The 23141-nt window shown below is 39.2% G+C and overlaps 1 protein-coding gene across 1 annotated transcript in view; it reads right to left on the bottom strand.

Moving 5' to 3' along the window:
• LOC128526153 (corticotropin-releasing factor receptor 2) overlaps positions 1–23141 on the bottom strand; it is a 64250-nt gene that overhangs the window by 2374 nt on the left and 38735 nt on the right. The window contains exons 7-10 of the mRNA XM_053497751.1: positions 15950–16010; positions 13723–13795; positions 12188–12273; positions 1524–1659 (exon numbers count right to left, since the gene is read on the bottom strand). Of these exons, the coding sequence (XP_053353726.1) occupies positions 1524–1659; positions 12188–12273; positions 13723–13795; positions 15950–16010 (356 nt within the window). The remainder of the gene's footprint in view (positions 1–1523; positions 1660–12187; positions 12274–13722; positions 13796–15949; positions 16011–23141) is intronic.

The following is a 23141-nucleotide window of genomic DNA, read 5'->3' as shown; positions in this document are numbered from 1 at the left end:
TATAATCTGAGCTGATGTACAACACTTGTGGATTTTTTTGTTTTGTTTTTTTAGCTGTCGTTCTCACCATCAGCGCTGTCTCTGTGACACTCTGCCAGGGGCGCCGTGACTTTCTAATTCTGTACACTGGTGTAAATCACAACCCGGCATTATAGCAGAATCATTCTGACTATAAATAACTGAAACCTACAGACAACGTGGTTCAGAAAGAGAAAAAAGAACCAGAGATATCAGGACTGTTCCTGCAGAAACATATCAGTGATGGAACCTCAAATACTAGACTATTTTATCCTTCTACAATCCACATTTTCTGTCCATGATCATCCATCCATCCATTCATCCATCCATCCATTCATCCATCCATCCATCCATTTTTCTGCACCTCTTTTCCTGTGTAGGTTCACAGAGGGACAGGAGCCTACACCAGGTGGCACAGGTAACAAGTCAGGGTAATCTCTGGCTGGATAAATGGACTGATAGATAAATGCATGAATGGATGGACAGAACGATAAATGAATGATGAAATAAATGAATAAAGAAGAACGGATGGATGTCCACTGATAGGCAGAAGAATGAATAAGTGAATGGATACACAGAGAGGTGGATAGATGGATGAATCAATGGATTTGTATATGAATGGATAGATGGATAGAAGTGAGATAGATGCAAGAATGAATAAACGAATGAACAAACAGAAGGAAGGATGGATGATAGATAAATACATGAATAACAAATGTATGTCTATATTTGTTAATGGATGATTAGCTGGACATATGGACCAACATACAGAAGAATCAAAGAGTGAATGGGTAAATAGATGGATGGATAAACAAATAGGTACATGAATGATGTATGAATGGATGAATTAATAAAGGATTACATGCATGGATAAATGTATATTGTATTTATGAATAGATGGATAACTAGGTGGATGGATTCTTGGTAAACATAAGGGTGAATGGATAGATAAATAAATAAATATATGTATGAATGGATAGATGGATAGATGTATTGACTGAAGTAAGATTAAATGAATGACTGCATGAATCAAAAAATAAATGAATGAACAGAAGAGTGGATTGATGGATAGGTGGCATGAATAAGCAAATGTATGTATGTTTAAATGGATGTATAACTAAATGGATTGACTGACAGGATGATTAAATGATTAGTTGATTTCTTGATCGAATTGATTACATGAATACATGGATAAATGAATAAAGGAATGAACAGAAATGGATGAATAATAATTAAGAAGACAAATAGATTGGCTAGATGGATGGATGGACTGATAGGAAAGTGGATGGATAAATGAATTACTTAATAAAACAGTGGACAGATGGATGGATGAAAGGATGAGTGACCATATAATACTCCATAATAAAGTGAGCTAGAAACATTCTGGAAGGCATCCCATAACCCCAGGCAATATGAAAACACCAATCAGCCTACACTGAATGTCCCTGGACTCTGGGTTAGAAACCAGTGTTCCCAGAGGAAACTACACACACACAGTCTCATACCTGAAAAGACTGGAGGAAGGAATTGAAATAAATAAAGACGATCTGTGATATATCATCGTCCCCAGGATTGACGAAGAACAGCATGTACGTGATGCCGAGCAGAGGAAGCAGCACTAACGTCGCCTTCACTGCTTTCCTAAAGACAGACAGAGAGAGAGAGAGAGAGAGAATTAATAATATATAATAAGTTAATTAGATTAGCTGTCAATTCAAAACACTCCAATTAAATAAATAATAATTAGATGGATATCAGCATTAGACGAATGGATACATGTGTGAATGGATGGATGGATGGATGGATGGATGGATGGATGGATGGATGGATGGATGGCGATGTTTTTCATCTACTGAAAACAATCCTCAAGCAAAATTATTATTGATATTTGAAAACTCATCATTCATTTATTATATTGACTTATGCATAATGGCTGTAGGGGGAGTTCAGTTGTTGTTTTTAACCTCTCATCTCATCAAGAAAATGAGGTTACTGTAGGTCAGCTTGCTGATGGATTAAGTCAAAGTGCGGTAAAGCCATTAAATAAATCAAACTCGTCTTTTAAGGCACACCAGAGTGAAGCTGAGCCTTAATCACAGAACTACGGGGACCCCGCATTCTGACTTCTTCAAATGAACAAGATGGTTAAGCGACATTTTAAACAACCAGTCCCTATGACAAACTAAGAATGAGCTCTGTGGCCGTTGGGGGCGGAGGCTGAGGTTAAAGACTATATACTGTACGGTAGATAGTGTTTTGGCCTTATCCAGCTAACTATATTTAATATCGTATGAAACTTTTTGCCAGCGCTAAGCTAATGAACTTCAGTGTCTCCAAGACTTGATGTATATACATGAGGTTTTGGTGGGCATCCTGCATGAGAACAGTAAGTTAATTATCAAAAATGTAACAGAACATGGCACAACTGTGGCCCTGCCCAGAGGAAATCACTCATCAGCAACTAGGGAAAAATAGAGTTAGACTGAAAACTGCCCAAGAGGACAAGGGTCAATGGTTAATGTGATGTTGCCACCACCGTGATGCACAGTGGGGATGGCGTGCTCAGCACAATGAGCAGCTTCCAGGTTATTGCACTAGAATTAGAGATTGGGGAAAAAGATCGATTCAGGTATGAATCACGATTTTGTTGTGCGAAAGTTCATGTATCAGGTGGTAAAATGTCACTGTTTGTCTATGATCCTACAGGTGGCATGCTCTTTACTATTCACAAACTGGCAAGAAGCACGGCATCCCATGCAGTTAAAAGAAATAATTGGTCCACATGACTATAAATCACGAACACTCTGTCATCCTCAGGTCAGCCATTTAGTTTTATTTGTAGCTTCACATTTATACCCAGACCGTCGAGGTCATTGCGGTGTATCTGCCTCGCCCACATTATGCCCATATTCTCTTAACATGGTTCAGCGGACTTTATAGCATCACGTGTGGTAGGAGTGATTTGTTTGCAAAATTTGTTTAGAATTGTAATTTTACGAGGTGGTGTAAATACTTACACAAAGTGACCTTATGAACACCACCTTTAAACTAAAAATGCATAAGTAATTTGTAGGCATTTAAGGGATTCACAATGATTGGAACCTGGTACCAGTGTAACGGCTGTACAATAGATTGAGGCTGCGAGGCATGAAGGTTGTGGCATTCTCCATTCTGGCAGCAGAAATTCAACACCACGGTGATCAAAACAATAAGGATGGCACATGCTCGACAGGAAGCTGGTATGTCAGGTAGACACTAATTGCCCCGTCTCTAGGGGTTTGTGTGGGTGGATGAGAGAGTTGCATGGTGAGCTGAGAGACAGGAGCAGCTAACACTTTCCTCCACTTCCTCCTCGCCCTCTAACCGAGTCATCTTACGGACTTGGACGCGTTTCAAAGACACATACGCAGACACGAGTTATCAGCTTAACCAGGCTTCAGGATCACAACGTGACACAGCAGAAGAAACGGTTTTCCTTTTAGGGATTAGTTTCCCTGCAAAAAATTCCCACGTAACTGTAAATAACGAACACGCTGCCGTCCTCAGGTCAGCCAATTTTGTTTTATCTGCAGCTTCACATTTATACTTGGACCTTTGAGGTCATTGCGTTGTATCTGCCTCACCCAGATGATACCCAGCTTCTCAAGGCATGGTTCAGTGAGCATCACACTCCCACACACCTGACTCAAATTATAACGTCTTCAAAAATGGCTCTAATTACACACACACACACACACACACACACACACACACACACACACATGCATGGATAAATAATTAGCTAACGAGTGGAATCAGGTGTGTTGGATTATCAAAGTCATTAACATGCACGTTAAAAATAAATAATAAACCTGAGATGCTGAGATAGGCCTCTATTCACACCAGCGCAGTAGTTTAGTACTGGGTTTTAGTAGTTTGGGTTTTAATGGTAACCTCCTTATTCTTCTTCTTCTATTTCTTCTTCTTTTTCTTCTCCCTCTTACTATTATTATTAGTGATCTTAATGTTTAATGGTAACTACTACTTCTCGTTTTCTTCTTGTCACTTTTTCTTAGTTCTACGATCTTCATCTTCTCTTCCTTCTCTTGGTCCTTTTTCTTGGTTCTTGGATCTTCTTCTCATCTTATTTTTAGTTCTTTTTTTTTGGTTCTTTGAATCTTCTTCTTCTCATCTTCCTTTTGGTTATTTTTCTTGGTTCTTTTTTTTAGGTTTTCAAGTTAAGTTTTTAATGGTAACCTCCTTCTCCCCCTACTTCTTCTCCTTATTATTAATATTATTTGTGATCTTGTTGGTGTTTAAGGGAAACAACTTCTTCTTCTTGGTACTTTTTCTTGATTCTTCTTCTTCTTATCGTCTTCTTCTCATCCTCGTTTTGGTTCTTTTTCTTGGTTCTTCTTCTTCCTCTTCTTCTTCTTATTATTATTATTATCATTTTGGGTCTTTTTCTTAGTTCTTCTTATTATTATCTTCTTGGTTCTTTTTCTTGGTTCTTCTTTTTAGTTTTCTTGTTACGTTTTTAATTGTAACTCTTCTTCTTCATTTACATTAAGGCATTTGGCAGATGCTCTTATCCAGAGTTAATCACAAAAGAGCTTTGAAGTGTCTGTCATTGGTTAGATCCTTACACATGGTTACTACCGTAGGTTAAGTACCATTAGTCAAACTTTGTTGCAAAGTTTTTTCTTTTGAGGGGAGAGGTGTTTTATCTAAACATTGAAGAAACAGTTAAGTCATCGTTTAAAGATTGCCTGTAACTGTACGGACATCTAGAGGAAGCTCATTCCACCACCTAGGTGCCAGAACAGGAAAGAATCTAGATGCACGTCTTCCTCAATCTCTGAAAGCAGAGGAGCCAAGCAGAGCAAGAAAAGTCTTCCTCTTCTTCTTAGTACTTTTAGTCAGGCTTTAAAGCTAGCCTTTTCTATTTTTTAGTTATCTGGTTTTTCCTCTTCTTCTGTTCTGTCCTGTCCACAGGTACTCTGTGATCGCTTGTGATGTCGTCTCCGTATGACCCAATCAAAATGCCTTTAACTGTTAATACAGTAGACAGAAGAACAACAGGCTATGTAAGTCCTGACATGTCTATATCATGTCTATATATGCAGTCATGTGCTGTGAGTCCTGAGTCTGTGTGCTGGTGATCATGAACCCTTATGCTTGTGTCCTCTTCAGTCCATTTCTGTAGATTTTTTTTCTACTTTTTCTGTGACCAGATGAAATGTGTTGATGTCATAGTTTTGAGAGAGTTAAACTTGGACAGCCTTAAATTGAGGTCATGGTCCTAATCTCTTTTAGTGAAATAAGCTTTCTCATAAATTGATACGCTGTGCTCTAAAGTGTTTCATCTCTCAGTGAGGACAATTTTCCATGACATTAAAAAAAGAAGAAAAAAAAAGAAAACTCCAGGCTTCGCAAAGAGCGCTTCTGTTCAGCACTCAGCAGTGGATGTGCATGATTTTAGATGCTACAATAATAAACCTGAGGTAATTATCTCTAACTCTGTAGTCAGGCGAACAGCTTGAACAGTGAAATGTAAGAGAAAAGAAGTAAGTGAGGAAAAAATAGATCCTAAAAATAAGAGCCAAATTCTGTTTTTAAAAAAAGATGTGTGTTGATGTTATAGTTAAATCCTTAGGTAGAAGTTGATTACTTGATATAATTAAGTTTTATTGCTCTTTGGAATCCTTTTATGTCCTTGTTATATTTAGATTATATATAGTTATATTTAGGGAGCGTTGATACTTGACATTTGTGAAGAAACTGGTGTTGATGTTCTGCTGGTGCATTACACTTGAATGAGTGTGAACATTGCCATGCAAACCTTGGTGCGCACCGAGCAAGCAAACTGAGCCCGCTTAATAAGGTCTGTCTTATTCCACTTGCTTGTGCTGTTCTTACTGTACTATAAAATTATATTTAAAAATATTTTTTTAGCTGGTAAAGACACCACCAACTTCTTCTATTGTGACTTTTGGTCCGGTGTTGAAAACGCAGGTGTGAACACTAAGTAAATCTAATCTTAGACTATAGTGGACTAATGTAACACTAATCTATCATTTTTATGCTTCGGTCCAAACCAAGACAACTAAACAACTGTTGCTTACATTTCGCCAGCCTCTGACACTGGGGAATCCGTCTAGAAAATTTGAATAAGCAATGACTATAGAAAGTACTGTATAACAAGCTCATTAGTATAAAATCTAAATCTGCTCTTAGAGAAATCTATTACACATCTTCTGACCAGAATTTAGGAGTTTCAGTATAAAACAAAGTTTATTTCATAATTCTGCAGGATAACAATAACACCGATCTGTCTGCACTTGCACCCCCCCGGTGAGGGAGAAATAATAACTCGCGCTAATGAAATGGAGTGATGTTTCTCATGAGGCCCGGCGGTTAATCACAGATAAACTCTGATGCTTTACATGTGGATTCAGTTAGCTTGCTCCTGACAGAACGCATCATTAGAGAGAGGGAGAAATCAATCTGTTCCACTACAGTGCATTTTCCTGCGCACCCCCAGGACGTTGGGTTTAAATATTAAACACGTATAGTAAATCCTATAAATCTTTTAAATAAACGAGATCTAAGTAACAACGATTTTCAAAGGTGCAATCGTCATGTTTTTAGAAATAACATGGAAAGATAAATGTATATAGAACATGATGCTTATGATTTAAGCCATAATCTCAACATGAGAAACCCATTTAGAAAGGTGGATTTTACTGAATGTGAAATGTTATAGACATACCCCTAATGCTCTTTACTTCACCCACATGTCTATCTGAAACAACGTGGCCTGATCTTTCTTGTTTGACCTTATTTTTTTTTTTAAGTTTGGATTTTCTTCCTGTTTTTTTGCATAAATGTCAGCATGCATTTAAACTGTTATGGGCTTGTGTGTGGTGTGTAGTGTGTTTGTATGTGTAAAATCTGATGTTTTGAATCGGACCTTGAATTGCAAGCAACGCGGTTCGCAAGCGTTCTGCAAGACGAGCAAACATTTGTAATAATTTTTTACCTGAAAAACGAGCAAGTCTTGGTTTACAAGTACGGAGTATCATGTATCACGCATGCGCTTCTTGTTTTGACGACAAGCGTCACATGATCACAACTGAGCCAAGGGTTTTTTCTCTCTCTTGCGCTGGTGATTTTGGATAATCACACGTGTGTGTGTATGTGTATATATATATATATATGTGTGTGTGAGAAACTTAAATAAGAGAGGAGGAAGGGTTACTGTGTAAGATGATAACAGAGAGGGGAGAGGGTCTCATTCCTTCTCTCCTATTATTTCAGCTTTACACACACACACACACACACACAGACAGCGCCTGCGCGCACAAACGTTAACACTTATCTGACTGAATTTATTTTTACTTTTTTAAAAGGTAAACTGCAGGTTAATTTGTCTTATTTTTACTTTATATTTTGTATTAATTACTATCTATGTATTTATTTTTTTAGGTTGTGGAACAAACTAGTTTTCGTTATTTCTTAGGGGACAACTTGCATTGATTTACAGGTGTTTTAATATATGAGCCTGCTTCTGGAATAAATTATGCTCGTAATCCAAGGTTCCACTGTATTCCGAAAATACAAGAGAAGTGGGTTGAGAGCTGAACCCTGAGGCACTCCTTAAACATAAAGAGTAAAAAACAAGGAATTTACAGTATGTTCTGCAGCTGAACCAAACACATAATTTACAGATAAAACAACCTGGGTTACAGCATCAACAGCACCATTTGGAGCAAAGAGAATGAGTACAGTAATCAAGTAATCAATATCATTCATATATAAATAATTTTTGTATGTTTGATTTTGTCTGTAAATCTACCATTACACTGGTGTACTCAAACAATTTTGGGGGCTGCTGAGGTTGTCTGGTTGTGCGAACGTTTTTGATGCTTACTCTAGGCTACAGACATAGGGTTTGTTTTTTATTTCATTATGATTTTGATTATAAACCACTGTTTTAATCCTTAAGAGAATTAACTCCAGGGAAAAGCGAGTACGATGTGACATGTTTTCAGAAGAGCTCTATTACTCTAGAATGTTAGAAATAATGAGATTATGAGACAGTGAGACAAGAAAACATGTCTGAAGCTTGAGAGAGGGTTTACTCAGGAGAATCATCTATGGTTTTTATCGTTAAAGACCAGCATGAAAGAAAAGCTAACTGTTCTATAAAGCTGGGAAGGATGACAGGGATGTTTAAAACAGACTTCCTCTTGAGAGATGCAAATCCAGACTGTAATGCACGAGTGCATGAGGAAGAATTATCCACATCAGGGTACAATGGAGGAAACGTACCTTAAACGGATTGAGTTCTGTACTCTGATTGGTCAGTAAGGTTAATATTAGCATGTTGTTCTTTTTATAGTAACAGCTCATTCACAGGAGTGCTCCATATACTGTAAACAGGTTAAGTAGATGTTTGTGTTATATTTATGGAAGGACCCTCCAGTGCCAGTGTAAATATTAAAGAAAATTATGCTTCTCTGTCGATGTCGATATTATTTAAGCACAACAGCACCAAATACAATGTTTTATTGTTTGCGTATGGCTCCATTGCTAAAGTCTTCATTGTTCTTTGTGCTTTTCATTTCTTTTGACTGCGTAGCGCTTTGTGACCATTCTTCGGACACAAAGATGCAGATCATGTGTGTAATTGTAGAAAAATCTGAAATCTGGTATCTGATTAGTCTGAGACACTGTCTGGCTTCAGACCATTCTCTCCTAGCTGGAGTATGTTATCCCACCGTGCCAACATGACGAGACTAGAGGGAAACCGAACCAATCAGATGCTTCCTGCTGAACAGTAACCGCATGCTTTGGCACTGAGCGTACATGACTTCTCTAAATGCTGGCTCTGATTCAGGACACAATTCCATAAGGAGGGAATATAGCTCAGAGCCAACAGTCGCCATCCAGAGGAAGATTCCTCGATGTCCATAAATCCATTCTGCTTTTGTGTACGCCACACTGATGTACATGTTTATAACTGCGCAACTCTAATAAACGTTAAACAAGGACATGATGTTCTAGTTCAACTTTATTTCTATAGCATGTTTAATAATATATAGTTGTGTATTACAGCACAATATTGTACAAGATTTACAAAAAGTTCTAATGAACAAGTGGGCAAGATCCACATCTGTCTACATGATCTAAGTATTGTCACAAAAACCTCACTTGTGAAGATGTTCAGCTTGTTAATATTTTCTTGATGAGATTTTAACCATTTCCTTTTCCATTATTTTAAGGTTGAAATTAAATGAATTAAGAAAGTTAATAAAAGTGGTAATCATCTTAGAAGATACTGAAAGAGTTTTGTTAGTACCATGTACTTTATAACTTCTTTACCAGTGTTGGATTGTTTTGGTGTTGATTTGACCTTTATTAAAATGACACAAGCTTCCTTCTCTAGAGTTTCTTTAATTTATCTCTATCTTTTAATTTACCTTTTAAATCTTTTCACGCTCAGCTTTGGTACAACAAAAGCCTTCCTCTATCTTTCAAACCATACTGTAGCACGAGCCATCAGTGAGGTCGAGCAGTAGCTCCTGATTTCATTCCTCTGCTCGTGAATCAGATAAAGATCACCAGGACTACGGAGATTAGTCATTAGAGTCGACAGGAAAACAATCAGAAAACCATCTGCTTTGCCCTCTGGTGACAAACGCATAATAATAAGTCATGCTAATATGATGGAGTAATGCATCTCAGGAGGAACAGAAGCCACTCGCGATTGAGCATTTTAACGTGCTGCGTGCAGAAAGCTGTGGGAAAATTCACCTCTTACACCCTAAACAAGCAGAGCTTTAACTGGGACAATCAAATGCTCTCAGGTGGAGCTACAGCGGCATGCTAAGTGGTTAATTTATGTGGTTCATGGTGTAAGCTTCACATATGTACAGTAACTCCAATCACAATGGGATGGAAAATGTTTAATATGCCTTCCTGTCTGTGTGTAATAAAGAAAGAAGTTTAGTTTTAGGACTGACATTAAGCGTGTGTGTGCGTGTGTGTGTGTGTGTGTGTGTGTGTCCAAGCAAGACAAAAAGGGTTTTGAAGATTATCTGCCTGGGGAGCAAAGTGGAGTTTGTTTTAAGTAAAACCTTTGTTCTAACTCAGAGCACACTGATGTCTGATCGTTTTTAATAAATAGCATTTCCAACACACCACTTTGGAAGATTCTACAGTATATTACAGTCAGATTTCTGGATCTCTTTTGGACATCATTACAGGATGTCTAGAAAATCAATTGCTTTGTGGATAACAGAGGTTAATGAACAGTTCTAAGAGTAAAAATTCCCTATATGTTTTTTTCAGCAAAACCAGATGAGAAAAATCAGCTTACTAAAGTTGAGCAATGTGTGCAGGACATAAAAATCTGAATGGTAATCAACTTGTTTCAGCTTAATCCTGATAAGACAGAAGTTCTAGTTATAGGACCGCATACAGCTAGAAGTAAGCTTTCTGATCACTCTGTAACTTTAGATGGCCTTTCTGTTCCATCGAGTGCAACAGTAAAAGACCTCGGTGTGATTATAGATTCCAGCCTTTCATTTGAAGCACATGTAGATAATATTACCAGGATAGCATTCTTGCTAATATTAAATATTGCCAAGATAAAAAATATATTGTCGCTAAACGATGAAGAAAAACTATTTCATGCTTTTATCACCTCTAGGTTGGACTATTGTAATGCCTTACTGTCTGGTTGTTCAACTAGGTGCATAAACAAGCTTCAGCTAGTCCAGAATGCAGCAGCGAGAGTCCTCACTAGAACCAGAAGATACGAGCACATCACCCCTATCTTATCTTCACTTCATTGGCTCCCTGTGAAATTTCGCATCGATTTAAAAAATCGATAGTTCAGGACTGGAGTTTCCTACAGTCTACCTAAGCCTCCAATAACCAACTGGACTCCATATGAACTTCTCCACATCTCCTGAACTTCCAGCCTCCTAACACACTGTATGACTGCAGATCAATCCCTGCTATCCGTTATCACCCAGATGAGGATGGGTTCCTTGGTTCCTTGTTGAGTCTGGTTCCTCTTAAGGTTTCTTCCTACTGCCATCTTAGAGAGTTTTTTTTCTTGCTACTGTCGCCGTCGCCCTCGGCTTACTCATCAGGGACAAGCCGCTGTTAAGCCGCTTTGCGACAATGTCAATTTTTAAAAGCATTATACAAATAAAATTTAATTGAACTGAATTATCTTCAACCCTACTGGCTGTTCAAGCACTTCAACACTTATTGCTTCCAAAGAATCAAATCATTACTCTCATGCAAACACTGAAAGCATTCCTAAAAATTATAATAATATTTAAATAAAAAAAAAAAAAACACCTTATGGGATTATTTGAGCATGAAAAAGATGTCCCAAAGAACATTTTTTTTTATTTCTCAGTGACAAGAGAATGTCCAGACATGTCCCTCTGTGTGACCTGTGGTGTCTTCATTATCACAAGCAAAGCAAATCTCAGTCGTCAACTCTAAGTAGATTATTATCAGTTACCAGAAAAAAAACCTCCCAGGACTTTGAAATGCCACGACAGAAAAGATAAAGGTCAACTTTCAGTTCGGCGTACGTTAAGGGAAGCAAAAGTGACAGCGGCGGGGAAGCGCGCACATGACGCCAAGCACTTTATTTAGGAGAAAACTAAGGACAGGATAGAGAGACTGTTGGGTGCTCAGGAGGTGTGATGCTGCTCTGTTATTCACTGCTGAGACGCTGTTTCTCTCAGAATGCCACAGATAAGACTAAAAGGCAACCAATAAGAAGTGACCTTTACTAACATTGATCAGCTTCGATTATTCAAGCTTCTGCTTTCTGCCGATCTCGACGTCCATGGAAACGTCTCTTTATGCTCCGGAGGATGATAATTCCTGTACATGTTATTACAGTGTCATTGTTATAGTACCTGTGTTTACCTTATGCCTAAAATACAGAGCGAGACTTTTATCATCGTTATGAAAAAAGCCGAAGTTTGCTCGTCATTTACTGTATAATGATGTATGGAAGGGGTCTCCAGTGTCAGTGCTTTGTAAGAGCTGGTAAAGAAGCTCATAAACGTCTTTATTGTATATGTGTGTTTGTGTGTGTGTTTGTGCGTGTGTGTGTGTAACATGGGTCTCTGAGACATTCATCATGACGTACCTGTACTGTATGGTCTCTGAGGTGGTGGAGGCTCGCAGCTTTGTCATTAGAATGCGTACGATGTTGAACAGGAACACGAAGTTTATCTAAAGCAGAGGAAAATAAAACATTACATACAGTAAGTTGACTTCTACTTCTACTTTTACTTGAGTAATATTTTCCCTAGTGAATCTCTACTTTTACACAAGTGCAGGATGTGTGTACTTTGCCCACCTCTTTTTATCGTCCGCAACCATAATCATACGACCGGACCGGACGAGCTCTTTCTATACTCTGAAATCAAGTTTTTACGACTGCTACCCATGCAGTGCATTCAGAGCAAAGCTCTATCCGCCCGTTTCCGCCTGCATGTGTTAACAGATGGCTGTGATTTCCTAGTTTTACTTTGATTGACAGGTAAAAGAAGCTATGCCAAACTTCTGTGCCTGGGCCAATTAGCCCCTTCTGATGTGTGACTCAGAAACCCAGGAAGGACTTTCAAAGACGTGAAGAAATAAGGCGTTTGTACACATTCGAGCCTGGAACAAAGTTAATCCGAAGAATTCTTCACTATGGAACCCTTAATGAGAAGAAAGAATTACTTGATCAAACCAACATAGTTTTAAACAGCAGATTTTATCCTAGTTTATCTTCACTATGTCACTGGTGCTATTCTCACAGCTCTCCTGCAAATCAGGCTACATCTAATTGAATGTGTACAAGCATAAAAACCTTTTGACGTAGATATTTTTGACCGTGAACACAGGAAAAGGACTGTTGCAATAATTAACCATTTAATGGTGACTTTTCAGCAACAAACCGCACCTAAATCTGATTTTTAATGAATGCCATTTGACTAAAAAACAGAGAAAATTTCTTGTCGGAATAAAAAAATAAAATGACACAAAAAACACAATCTTGTGATCACCTTTTGTGATTCCAGTGGGTTATAAGTTAAATAGGACAGGAGCTTAGCTTGAGTAAATGCACTGAGTAAACTTTACAATTAATGTTCGTGAAAAGGTATAAAAAAGGTTAAATATAATTCGTTAAATTAATTACATTATAGATTCTTAGTTAGTGAGATCTGCTTATTAAAGTCACACTTTTTCATCTATTTAAGTTTATACTTTTCCCCCTAACAGATTCATTAGCGCTTCAGCTGTAATAGCTGTGTGCTCCATGTGATTATGTAAACAGCGCATCCTTGCAAGACCCCTTAATTGGACACTTCACATCGACGCGTGACTTCATTTGTCCAGCGCTTTCAGTTTTAAAAAGTATCAAAGTAAAAACACCCACTCTCTTATCTCAGGAGGATAAAAGTAAAATCCATAGACGGTGTCGAGTTCAAGAGCGAGCGCTAATGCGAGTCTGGAACAAACTGATCCACATAATCACGACGTGGCCTGAGCACTCACGGCCATCCGTAGCTTCACCCGGGCGTAATAATAGTGCTTTAGCGGCAGCTGGTGCTGTCATGTGGGGAACATACCGGCTCTGTCCAGCAGAAATTTCGAATAATGCTTCTTAATAAAGTGCGTGACGCTACTCACCAGCAGAACGACGATGACAGGACCCTGGTAAATGTAGTCAATGTATTTTCCGGGTTCTTTTCCAAACCAGCACCTTGAAGTGATAAAAAAACAACAACATGAGGACAGACTGTTTAAAAACCAAATACAAGATTTAAAAATATAATCAAATATGGCTGAACAACACTTTTAATTGCTGCATTTGGGCTTTAAATTAGCTACAGGTTTGAGTTTTATTTATTTGAAGTAGCAAACACAAAGTGACATTAACTAGCATCCATGCTAATGTCATCAGGATGTCATGGATTTTGTTCAAATTTCTTTTCTTGAAATTGATTTTAGTCTGTCAACTGATCAGCCTATATCACTTTATTTTATGTTTAATAAATGAAAGGAAAAACATTTATAGCTTTTATTCTTTGGTTGATGCAATGTCAATAAATCTTAAAAGTGAGTCATTTTTCAGAACAGTTTATCTTTACCAGTGATATCGTTGGAAGGCTTACATTTACATTTAGGCATTTGGCAGACGCTCTTATCCAGAGCGACTTACATTTTTTTATCTCATTACACATCTGAGCAGTTTAGGGTTAAGGGCCTTGCTCAAGGGCCCCAACAGCGGCAACTTGGTGGTTGTGGGGTTTGAACCTGGGATCTTCCGAACCGTAGTCCAATGCCTTAACCACTGAGCTACCCCTGGCCCCCTGCTGAATATATGAATTCACAGCTTGAATTAAAATATTGTATTTAGTTTACGTAAACTATAAGAACAGTTTTGTATAGCCAGGTTTCTGTTAACTAGCTAAACCATGGACTCGGCATTGGCAACTTGGTGGTTTGAACCTGGGAACTGCCAAACCATAGTCCAATGCCCTAACCACTAAGCTACCCCTGCCCCCTTTATATGAATTATAAAGCCATCAGTTCATGATAAAAACTAAAAATAAAAAAAATTATGCCCAGTGCCATGGATAGCAGCGTCAGTACAACAATTTTTGGTACGTTTTTGTTTTCGGTTAACCAAACCTAAGTGCTGCTGCTAAATGCCGTTTTTGTTTTCGGTTAACCAAACCTAAGTGCTGCTGCTAAATGCCCAAATGTAAGTGCAGTCCCTAGAGAAGATCTGCTCAACATCAGGCAGTTCACTCCACACCAGTTTTCACTAATACAGAAAGTTTTTTAGAGATCTTAGTTGGAGATCGAGCAGCTCTCTGTGGGACAGAAAGAAGACGCGGATGAGGGAAGCTTGACGGTGCGCTAATGAAGCTCCGACAGCCTTGATTTAGAGCTCCCTCCTGTCAATTTACCTGGCGAATCTCTGCTCACTGCCCAAAAAAAGAAAAAAAGAAAAAAAAAACGGAACCAACTAAGACTTTGCACGATTTGCTGCCCACTGTTTCACTGAAACCTGACTCAGTAATTCTGTCCCTGACATGGTGATTACAAAAATGGGGACATACTGTATGAGAACTGAGCAGAAGTTACTAGTGCAATGCTAAGAACAAAAACTACAAGATCTATAAGAAACATATAAATAAAGCAAATAAATCACAAGTAATCAGAGAAAGAAAAAGATGTGCAATGTAGCAAAGTGACGAGTGTCCAAACAGTAGTAATTGTGCAACGAAGAGCGTTGAAGTGACAATGAATCTGAGTCATTTCATTGCATAATGGCAGGATATGTAATAGTGAGAGTAACTAAGCAGACCCTGAAGGTAACAGATGAGAGAGTTTTGCACGGAACACTGTGATGTATATAGCAGGCGAGCCTTAAGCCTGGATCTCCCTGTCCACGTTCCCATTCCACTGTAGAGGGGTGCTGTAGAACCGAATTGCCCCTGGGGAAAAAGGGTGATTGTCTGAGTATTGTCAGTATGTTTATTGCTATTTATGGCTGTACTTTTTGAGAGTCATCTTAATCAAATTCCTTGCGAGTGCATGTAAACCTCCTTGGCCAATAAATCTGATTATGATTCTGACAATATCCGAAGCATTTTAGCTTTTAAATTTTTTTGGCACAAATCTGCCAGGCTCTGACTGGCGACCGTAGCATAGAGATGTGCCGTGACCTTGAGTTAATATGCATTTCAGTGCATCACCCTCCGACACCAAAGAAGCATTGAAATGCACAGCTCTACTAAGTTCTTTCATTCTTTCCTGCTGAAAAGAAAAGTACCCAATTTGGATGCAAAAAACAACTCATCAAAGTCGCATTTGTTTAGTGTCCCTTATAGCGACATTCACTCACTGTTCGTTTTCGTTGTACAGCTTCCCGACGGCCCACGCAACGATGATCGGACACGGAATACCTACGGGAAAAAAAGGAGGAAACAGCTTACAGACAAGATGTTAAGCTTTAGTGCCTATGGAACTTGTTTAAAGACAAAGTGACGGTTATGGTCTTTAATCTTAGATCATGTGTTAGCTTTATTAGCTGTGTGCAAACATGGATAGTTACGTTAAATGACTTGACTGAAGGTCACTGCTTATCTCCAAAAAGGAGGATGTGAGGATCTTCAGCACACAGGGTAATATTGTATCTTCACTAAAGCCTTTCCTTACAGCTATGGTAGTAACGTAGGTGGTTGTTTATGTATTATACCATTTTTTCATATTTTAAGATAAAATTTTCTTAATATGTAAATGTAAAAAAAAAAATTCACATAAATGAAACAGCTCATCTACTGGATATCATGTCCTGTTAATAAAGTTAGATTGCTGTGTTCATACTAAACCAAGGTATCACTGGCCACTGATGACCCTCCAGAACACCAAAGGGCACCATTATTTAAAGAAATTAATTTAATTCTCATTATGATTAAGCACACCTTACTCTCATTCAATGAAATGGTGTTAATTCTTGGCAATCATGTGATAGTGTGTTAGCTCAATGCTACTCGCCCAGACAACATTAGCCTGTTTATTCAAATTATATACACCGCGCAAGACTGTAGCAACTCAGACTCTCATGACCAATGAAGAAATGATTTGAGGCTTGAGGTCAGTCCATTCTCACCCTAATGAGCCTCATTGGGTAAAGGCTATTTATTCAGATGCTTTTAGGAAATACCTACTTAGCTCTTTTTATTTTTATTTCATAATTTAACGTTAAACAACCTAATGCCATGTGTATATTTAGCAGTTGGTAAGATTTTACTCTTAGGCCTTGTTCAAACGGGCGTTAAGTTTTTGGATAAACGAACTCGCTCTGAACGCCCTAGACGTTTATGTTGTGTTTTGAAGTGGCGATCGAATGGCTTCTACACCGGCGTTCGTTTGTCTCTGTCTAACGTCAGCCTGCAGTCCAGATTGTAGTTTGTGTGTTAACCTGTGGGGGCAGTGTGTCGGGAACTGGATATGAAAGCCCGCCGCTACTGGGTTCACTCTCTGACTGCACAACGTCGGATCAAAGGAAGTTTTTTTTGTGGTAATTTTTTTTATCTTGCCCTTTTCCGCATTTCCCTATGTATAGCATGTAGGATCATGGGATATATCCGGTCCTCCGAAGCGTAAAATGAACGTGAAGAAAACGAACTAGAAGCGGTTTCCTTGCGTTCGTTGGGTTTTGAACGCCAAGAAAAAGCTGCATGCAACGTTTTTTTAAATGCCATATAAACGGACACAGCCGGACAAAGGCACGTCACCAAAGCCATGTAAGCACTCTCATTAACTCCTACGTGTAGAAAACACTCGCCGCTTGATCTGCGCTCACCGGGCGCTACGAACGCAAGAAAAACGCTCGATTTTAACGCCCGTGTGAACAAGGCCTTAATGATCTGATTGATGTGGCGCCCTTAAGAAGGTTCTCTCTTGTGTTCAGAAATGGTTCTGATAGACAGACAGACAGACAGACAGATAGATAGACAGACAGATAGATAGACAGATAGATGGATAGATTAATTGATTGATTGATTGATTGATTAATAGATAGATAGATAGATTGATTGATTGATAGATATACTGCATGTGTGCAAGGATATGTGATAAAGTGACAAATGTCTTTGCAAGTCTGCTAAATTTATCAATCATTGATGAGGTTGTGTGTTAAATGCCCCTACTGCCTAATGGAAAAAGCTGCTGTTCAGTCTTTCAGTTCATGCCCTGACTGACCAAAGAGATGGACGTGCACTAGAATCATCTCTATTGCATGTTTAAGCTAGGCTAGGCTAGGCTAGGCTGTGATGTTCAACAGTTAGGTAGGGAGCATGAGGTATGTTTTTGACTAACGATATTCTTGACTTTTTATTTCCTCTTCATTTTATGGTATTACATTTGACAGGAATAGAAGTGGAAGTGTGTGTGAAATCACAGCTGAGGATGTGTTTCTGCTTTCACACATGCATCTCAGTCAAGTGGTATCTTCAGCTCAGGTTGTGTGTGTGTGTGTCTGTGTGTGTGTGTGTGCATGGAGAGCTAAGAACCCAATTTTCTTTGGGGCAGAATCATGCTGTATAAGCCCCCTCCCCCCCACACCCCCCACACCACCCTCGCCACTATCGATCGGGCACAGTGGGAAGCTTCCCATTACCAGCGGACGTGTCAACCTGCAAGTGAAAAGGTTGAGTTTATCATCATCTCCATCTCCGTATCATAATGTGATCCTACCTCACCCCCCCTCACTATACGCGCGTGCACACACACACACACACACACACACACACACCCCTCATCATGCGTTACAGGTAAGTCTGTGTCAGAAAAATCCCCTAAGTGTTCACACGGAATTTCTGGAAAGCGGATATTTAAGGAAAAACGTTACGATGAAAACCTGCTCAGGCAGAGATAAAGCCTGATCACTGTCATTAACACAAACACACAGCAACAGCTGCACAGCATCAATAACATCATCAACACCACCCCTAACCTCAACTCTTACAAACACACACACACACACACAAATATATATATATATATATATATATATATATATATATATATATATATATAAAAACACATAGCTAACAACTAGCAGTCCAATTTCAGCCACATTGGAGCTGCAGCACAGCCATTATAGAATACAACTCAGGAAGTAAACGCAAAAGAAGTAAACGCTGTAAAATAAAAATGCAAAGGCTGGACACAATGCTAAGAAGCTCAGAGATCGTTTAGAGATTAAGATCACAGTTAGTTTAGAGGCTTAAGATCCAGGTTAGTTTAAGGATTGAGCTGAGAGTTAATGTAAGTGTAGTGGTTAGGCTCAGAGTTAATTTTTGGGTTAAGATCAGAGTTAAAGGATGTGATGTTAAAATCGATCATGAGTGCAGTAGTTAGCCCACATACCACTTTCTCAGATGCAATGAAACAAATAATCAAAAAATTGTAAACTAAGGACAGAATGGAAATGAGACTCTGTGTGTAAGTGTGTGTGTGTGTGTATGTGTGTGTGTGTGAGACAGCCGACTTGCCAGCACAGAAGAGTGTCAGGCTGAGGTTACTTGAGATTACCGTTTCACCCAGATGAGGATGGGTTCCCTGTTGAGTCTGGTTCCTCTCTAGGTTTCTTCCTATTACCATCTCAGGGAGTTTTTCCTTGCCACTGTCGCCATCGGCTTGCTCACCAGGGACAAACTGACCATTTTAATTTATACATGTTCTCATCTCACACAAACTTAAATAATTTTTTTGATTGTGTAAAGCTGCTTTGCGACAATGACAAATGTTAAAAGCGCTATACAAATAGCAACTCGTTTTTTAGTCTGTTTGTAAAATTAGCAATTTTAAGTAAATTACTAAAGCTCTTGTAAATCATCTTATTAATGTAGCTATCTAAGCTTTTTATCTTTTTGTTAAATACCAAGTTGCTTTAGATATAACAAAAAATTGTTTATTAATTTACCTTAAACATTTTTAAATTTGTTTTTAATATTGGATAGCTAGTTTTTGTTGAATGAAATAGCTGTTCATGGTTTATAAATCAGTTAGCTGCATATGTAGTTACGCATTTTAAATATTTGTTAGCTTAGATAGCTAGATTTTTTTAAATCGATTCGTGAGCTAGCTAGGTTCATTGAATAAACTAGTGATGTTTTTTAAATGTTTGTTAGGAGAGCTAGCGAGGTTTTAAAGCCTGTTAGTTCATTAGCTAGCCAGTTCTATTTCGTAAATCATCTTATTAATGTAGCAAGCTACCTAAGATTTTTGTCTGTTTGTTAATACCAAGTTGCTTTAGAAATGTGTTAAACTTGAAAGTCTGTTTTTAATCAGTTAATTAGCTGTTTTTTTATTTTTTTATTTTTTTTTATAAAAAAGCTATCCATGCCTTGTATTTATGCTGGCTAATTGAGCGTTTTAATCGGTTTGCTAATAGCTAAATTTTTCATATTTAAACCCATAAACTAACTACCTAGTTATGTTTTTTAATTGGCTTTTTATTTAAGCTAGCTGTTAAATGTTGTTTTTGTCAAATGTTGAAGCCTGGCTTCCGGCTTCGCTATCATTCGGACGTTCCTGATTACTGATGTGCGCTTTGCTCCCTATATCCGTACTTTACTCTAATTTCTCAAAAATCTTTACTTTAGCAGATCAGCACAGTGCTCAAACAAAACATTTTTGACGCAAACATTAAATTAAAAACTTTTTAGGATTGGACGAAAAGTAGCTTACATTCCAAAGAAAACACAGCTGCCTACATTCAAACAGACGAAAGAAAAAATGCCTCTTGTGGAATCTACTTGCTGCATGACCTGCCACACACTTCTACAAAGGATTGCGGTTCTTGAAACAAAGTTACTGTAAGAGTCCACCACCAGAGCTCGCTGTTTTTTAGTTGTAGTTTTTGTTGGCTGACTCAGTTTCCCAGCAGGCACCTCGATCAGGTGATGCGAGTGCACACCTGAACCGAGGTAGCCATCAATCCATCTCTATAAATAGCTGTTTAGACTGGGAAACTGGGTCGAGCATTTTTGGTAACACCACTGTCATTTGTGTGGGCATTTTGTTTTGGTTTGTTTTTGTTCTTTGTTTAGTTTATATTTTGATTTTTGTTCTGTTGACTTGGGCTCTCTTATTGGCAATGTTTCTGTGTATGTTCTGTGTGTCTGTGTTAGTGGAGCTGATTCAGTCCTGTCCTAGATGTATGTAAGTACTGTGGTTGTTGTCCTCCTGTGTTCTTGTGTGTTTAGCTAGAGTCAGGTAACTAGTTAGGTGTGTGTTTGGCTAGAAGCGTGTTTAGCTAAAATTTAAGTTGAGCTAATTAGCATGCTTCTAGTCATAGCCCCTTTGTGTCTCTAGCTATTCTGTGTTTCCTGTCTCCCTAGTGTCCCAGTGAGCTTGGCCTTTGAATGTCTCCTAGCCTAGCCACTGGGAATCCCTTAGTCTCTACATGTCTCCCCTAGTCTCTACGTGTGTGTCCTGTTATGTGTTTGTCCTCCTTCTGCCTGTGTCTCGCCACAGGACGTGTTTGTCCCTCTGCCTGTGTCTCGCCACAGGACGTGTTTGTCCCTCTGCCTGTGTCTCGCCACAGGACGTGTTTGTCCCTCTGCCTGTGTCTCGCCACAGGACGTGTTTGTCCCTCTGCCTGTGTCTCGCCACAGGACGTGTTGTTTGTCCCTCTGCCTGTGTCTCGCCACAGGATGTATGTTTGTCCTTCTGCCTGTGTCACGCCACAGGATGTATGTTTGTCCTCCAGTCTGTGTGTTGCCAGAGAGCCCCTGTTAGCGCAAAGTTATTGAGTTTGATTGTTTATTTTGTTTGTTGAGTTTTTACTTATACTTTTGTGTTTAATGTTCATTAAAGACTCTTTTTTTGATTACACAACCCCTCTGCCTCTGTGCCTGCTCTCACTGCCCACGGCGATCAACACCTGCCACTACACCCAGATCGTGTCAGTTACTTGCTGGAATTACAAAACAGGCAGAACACTCGGCAGATCGTCAGCATGAACCCCCTCAGCATACAGCCAGTGAGTCTTGTGAATCTAGCAAATCTCTATAGTTTATAACAAGTGTAGAGGAACATGCCAAAACTGATCGACAGATTAATCAATGGTACAAACAGGGAGTGAGACCCAAAGGCACTCGAGACAGCAGATTGTCACGAGTATCTCATATTACTGCAACAGCATCCTTTTCCCCAGATATGGCTATGCCAAGACTTGCAAACACTGGTATTTTGGCACCCTTCATTCATCTTGAAAAAAGATTTAAACCTCTAATGGATGTGGGTGAGGAATCCCCAAATGTGATTTAATATGGTTCGGATCAGCTAGCAGCTAATGTCACTGCCAACAGGCGCTCAAAGTCGAGCAGGCAGCGGCATTCAGCTCAGAGCGAAACCGAGATCAGGACTCATCAGAAACATCAGTTGCAGGATAACAACTTCATGCTGCTTTCCTCAAGCAACCATCTCTGATGTGAACAAGGAACTTCAGAACATTCTGATGAAGCAAATCAAATCATAATCCACGTGGGGAAGAATGACATTCAAAAAGAGCAGTTGGAGCTCCTTAAGAAGGATTTTAGTGAACTCTTTGAAACACTTCAAAGACTTGAAGTTCAGTCATTCATCAGCAGACCACTACCAGCAAGGGGAACTAGCATGTTCTCACGGTTGCTTGGACTGAACACATGGCTACAAAGAACCTGCAGTTCAAAAGGAGTCAACTTCAATCTCTTGTGGGGCCATAGACAACTGCTCAAACTAGATGGCCTCCACCTAAACAAACATAGTGCAAGGGTGCCAAAGGAAAATATCTATTTCTAATTCCATTATCCTTTATCACCCGACACACTAAGAATCTAGAATCGACACTTTATCAGAATCTGCCAATCCTCTCAACCTGAATGGCACATGCACACCTGGACAAAGTATGAGTTACCACAGACAGTTATCGAGTCATCATGGGGTTAAAGAATCCCACGAGGACATTTATCACATCACGCAGCCAAAACAACCACTGCTCATGGACATCCCAGCTCAGTCCTGCCCACAGAGCTCATCACAGACAGACTGTGACATATCACAACAGCTCCTCAGTTAACTTTCTGGAAAACAGCTAGAAAATTCAGGACAATTAATTACAGCCACTGGAAACACCAGAACCCATCTCACCAGACACATTATCCCTCTCTCCAGCATCTCCACTTCTAAGCTTCTCACAGAAAATGGAGGAACTGGTGTATACCAAGACCAAACTCTCCCACTCTTCTGGCCCCAGATGCCAACTAAAAAACAGCAGGCTCCACCACCACCAAGGCCTGTGGCCCCAGCTCGCCCTCCTACTCCTGTGAGAGTTCTATGACCGCTGCCACAGAGCCAGGGTTCAGCCCCCCCCCCCCCCTCCCTCCTCCATTTTGTATAGGTGAATCAAAACCAACAAATAGCAGCTCTTAGTGTGTCGGGTCCCCGCTATAGCAATAACATTCACAAATATTTACAGAACAAGCGGGAACCCAGTGTGCCTGTAACTTTCTCTATCTCTGTTTTAAGATAAGATAAGATAA

Source organism: Clarias gariepinus, chromosome 1 (genome assembly GCF_024256425.1).
Source record: "Clarias gariepinus isolate MV-2021 ecotype Netherlands chromosome 1, CGAR_prim_01v2, whole genome shotgun sequence".
In the NCBI taxonomy this organism is placed as follows: domain Eukaryota; kingdom Metazoa; phylum Chordata; class Actinopteri; order Siluriformes; family Clariidae; genus Clarias; species Clarias gariepinus.
Note: the sequence above shows the minus strand (reverse complement) of the source record. Positions and strands in the feature narration are given on the sequence as shown.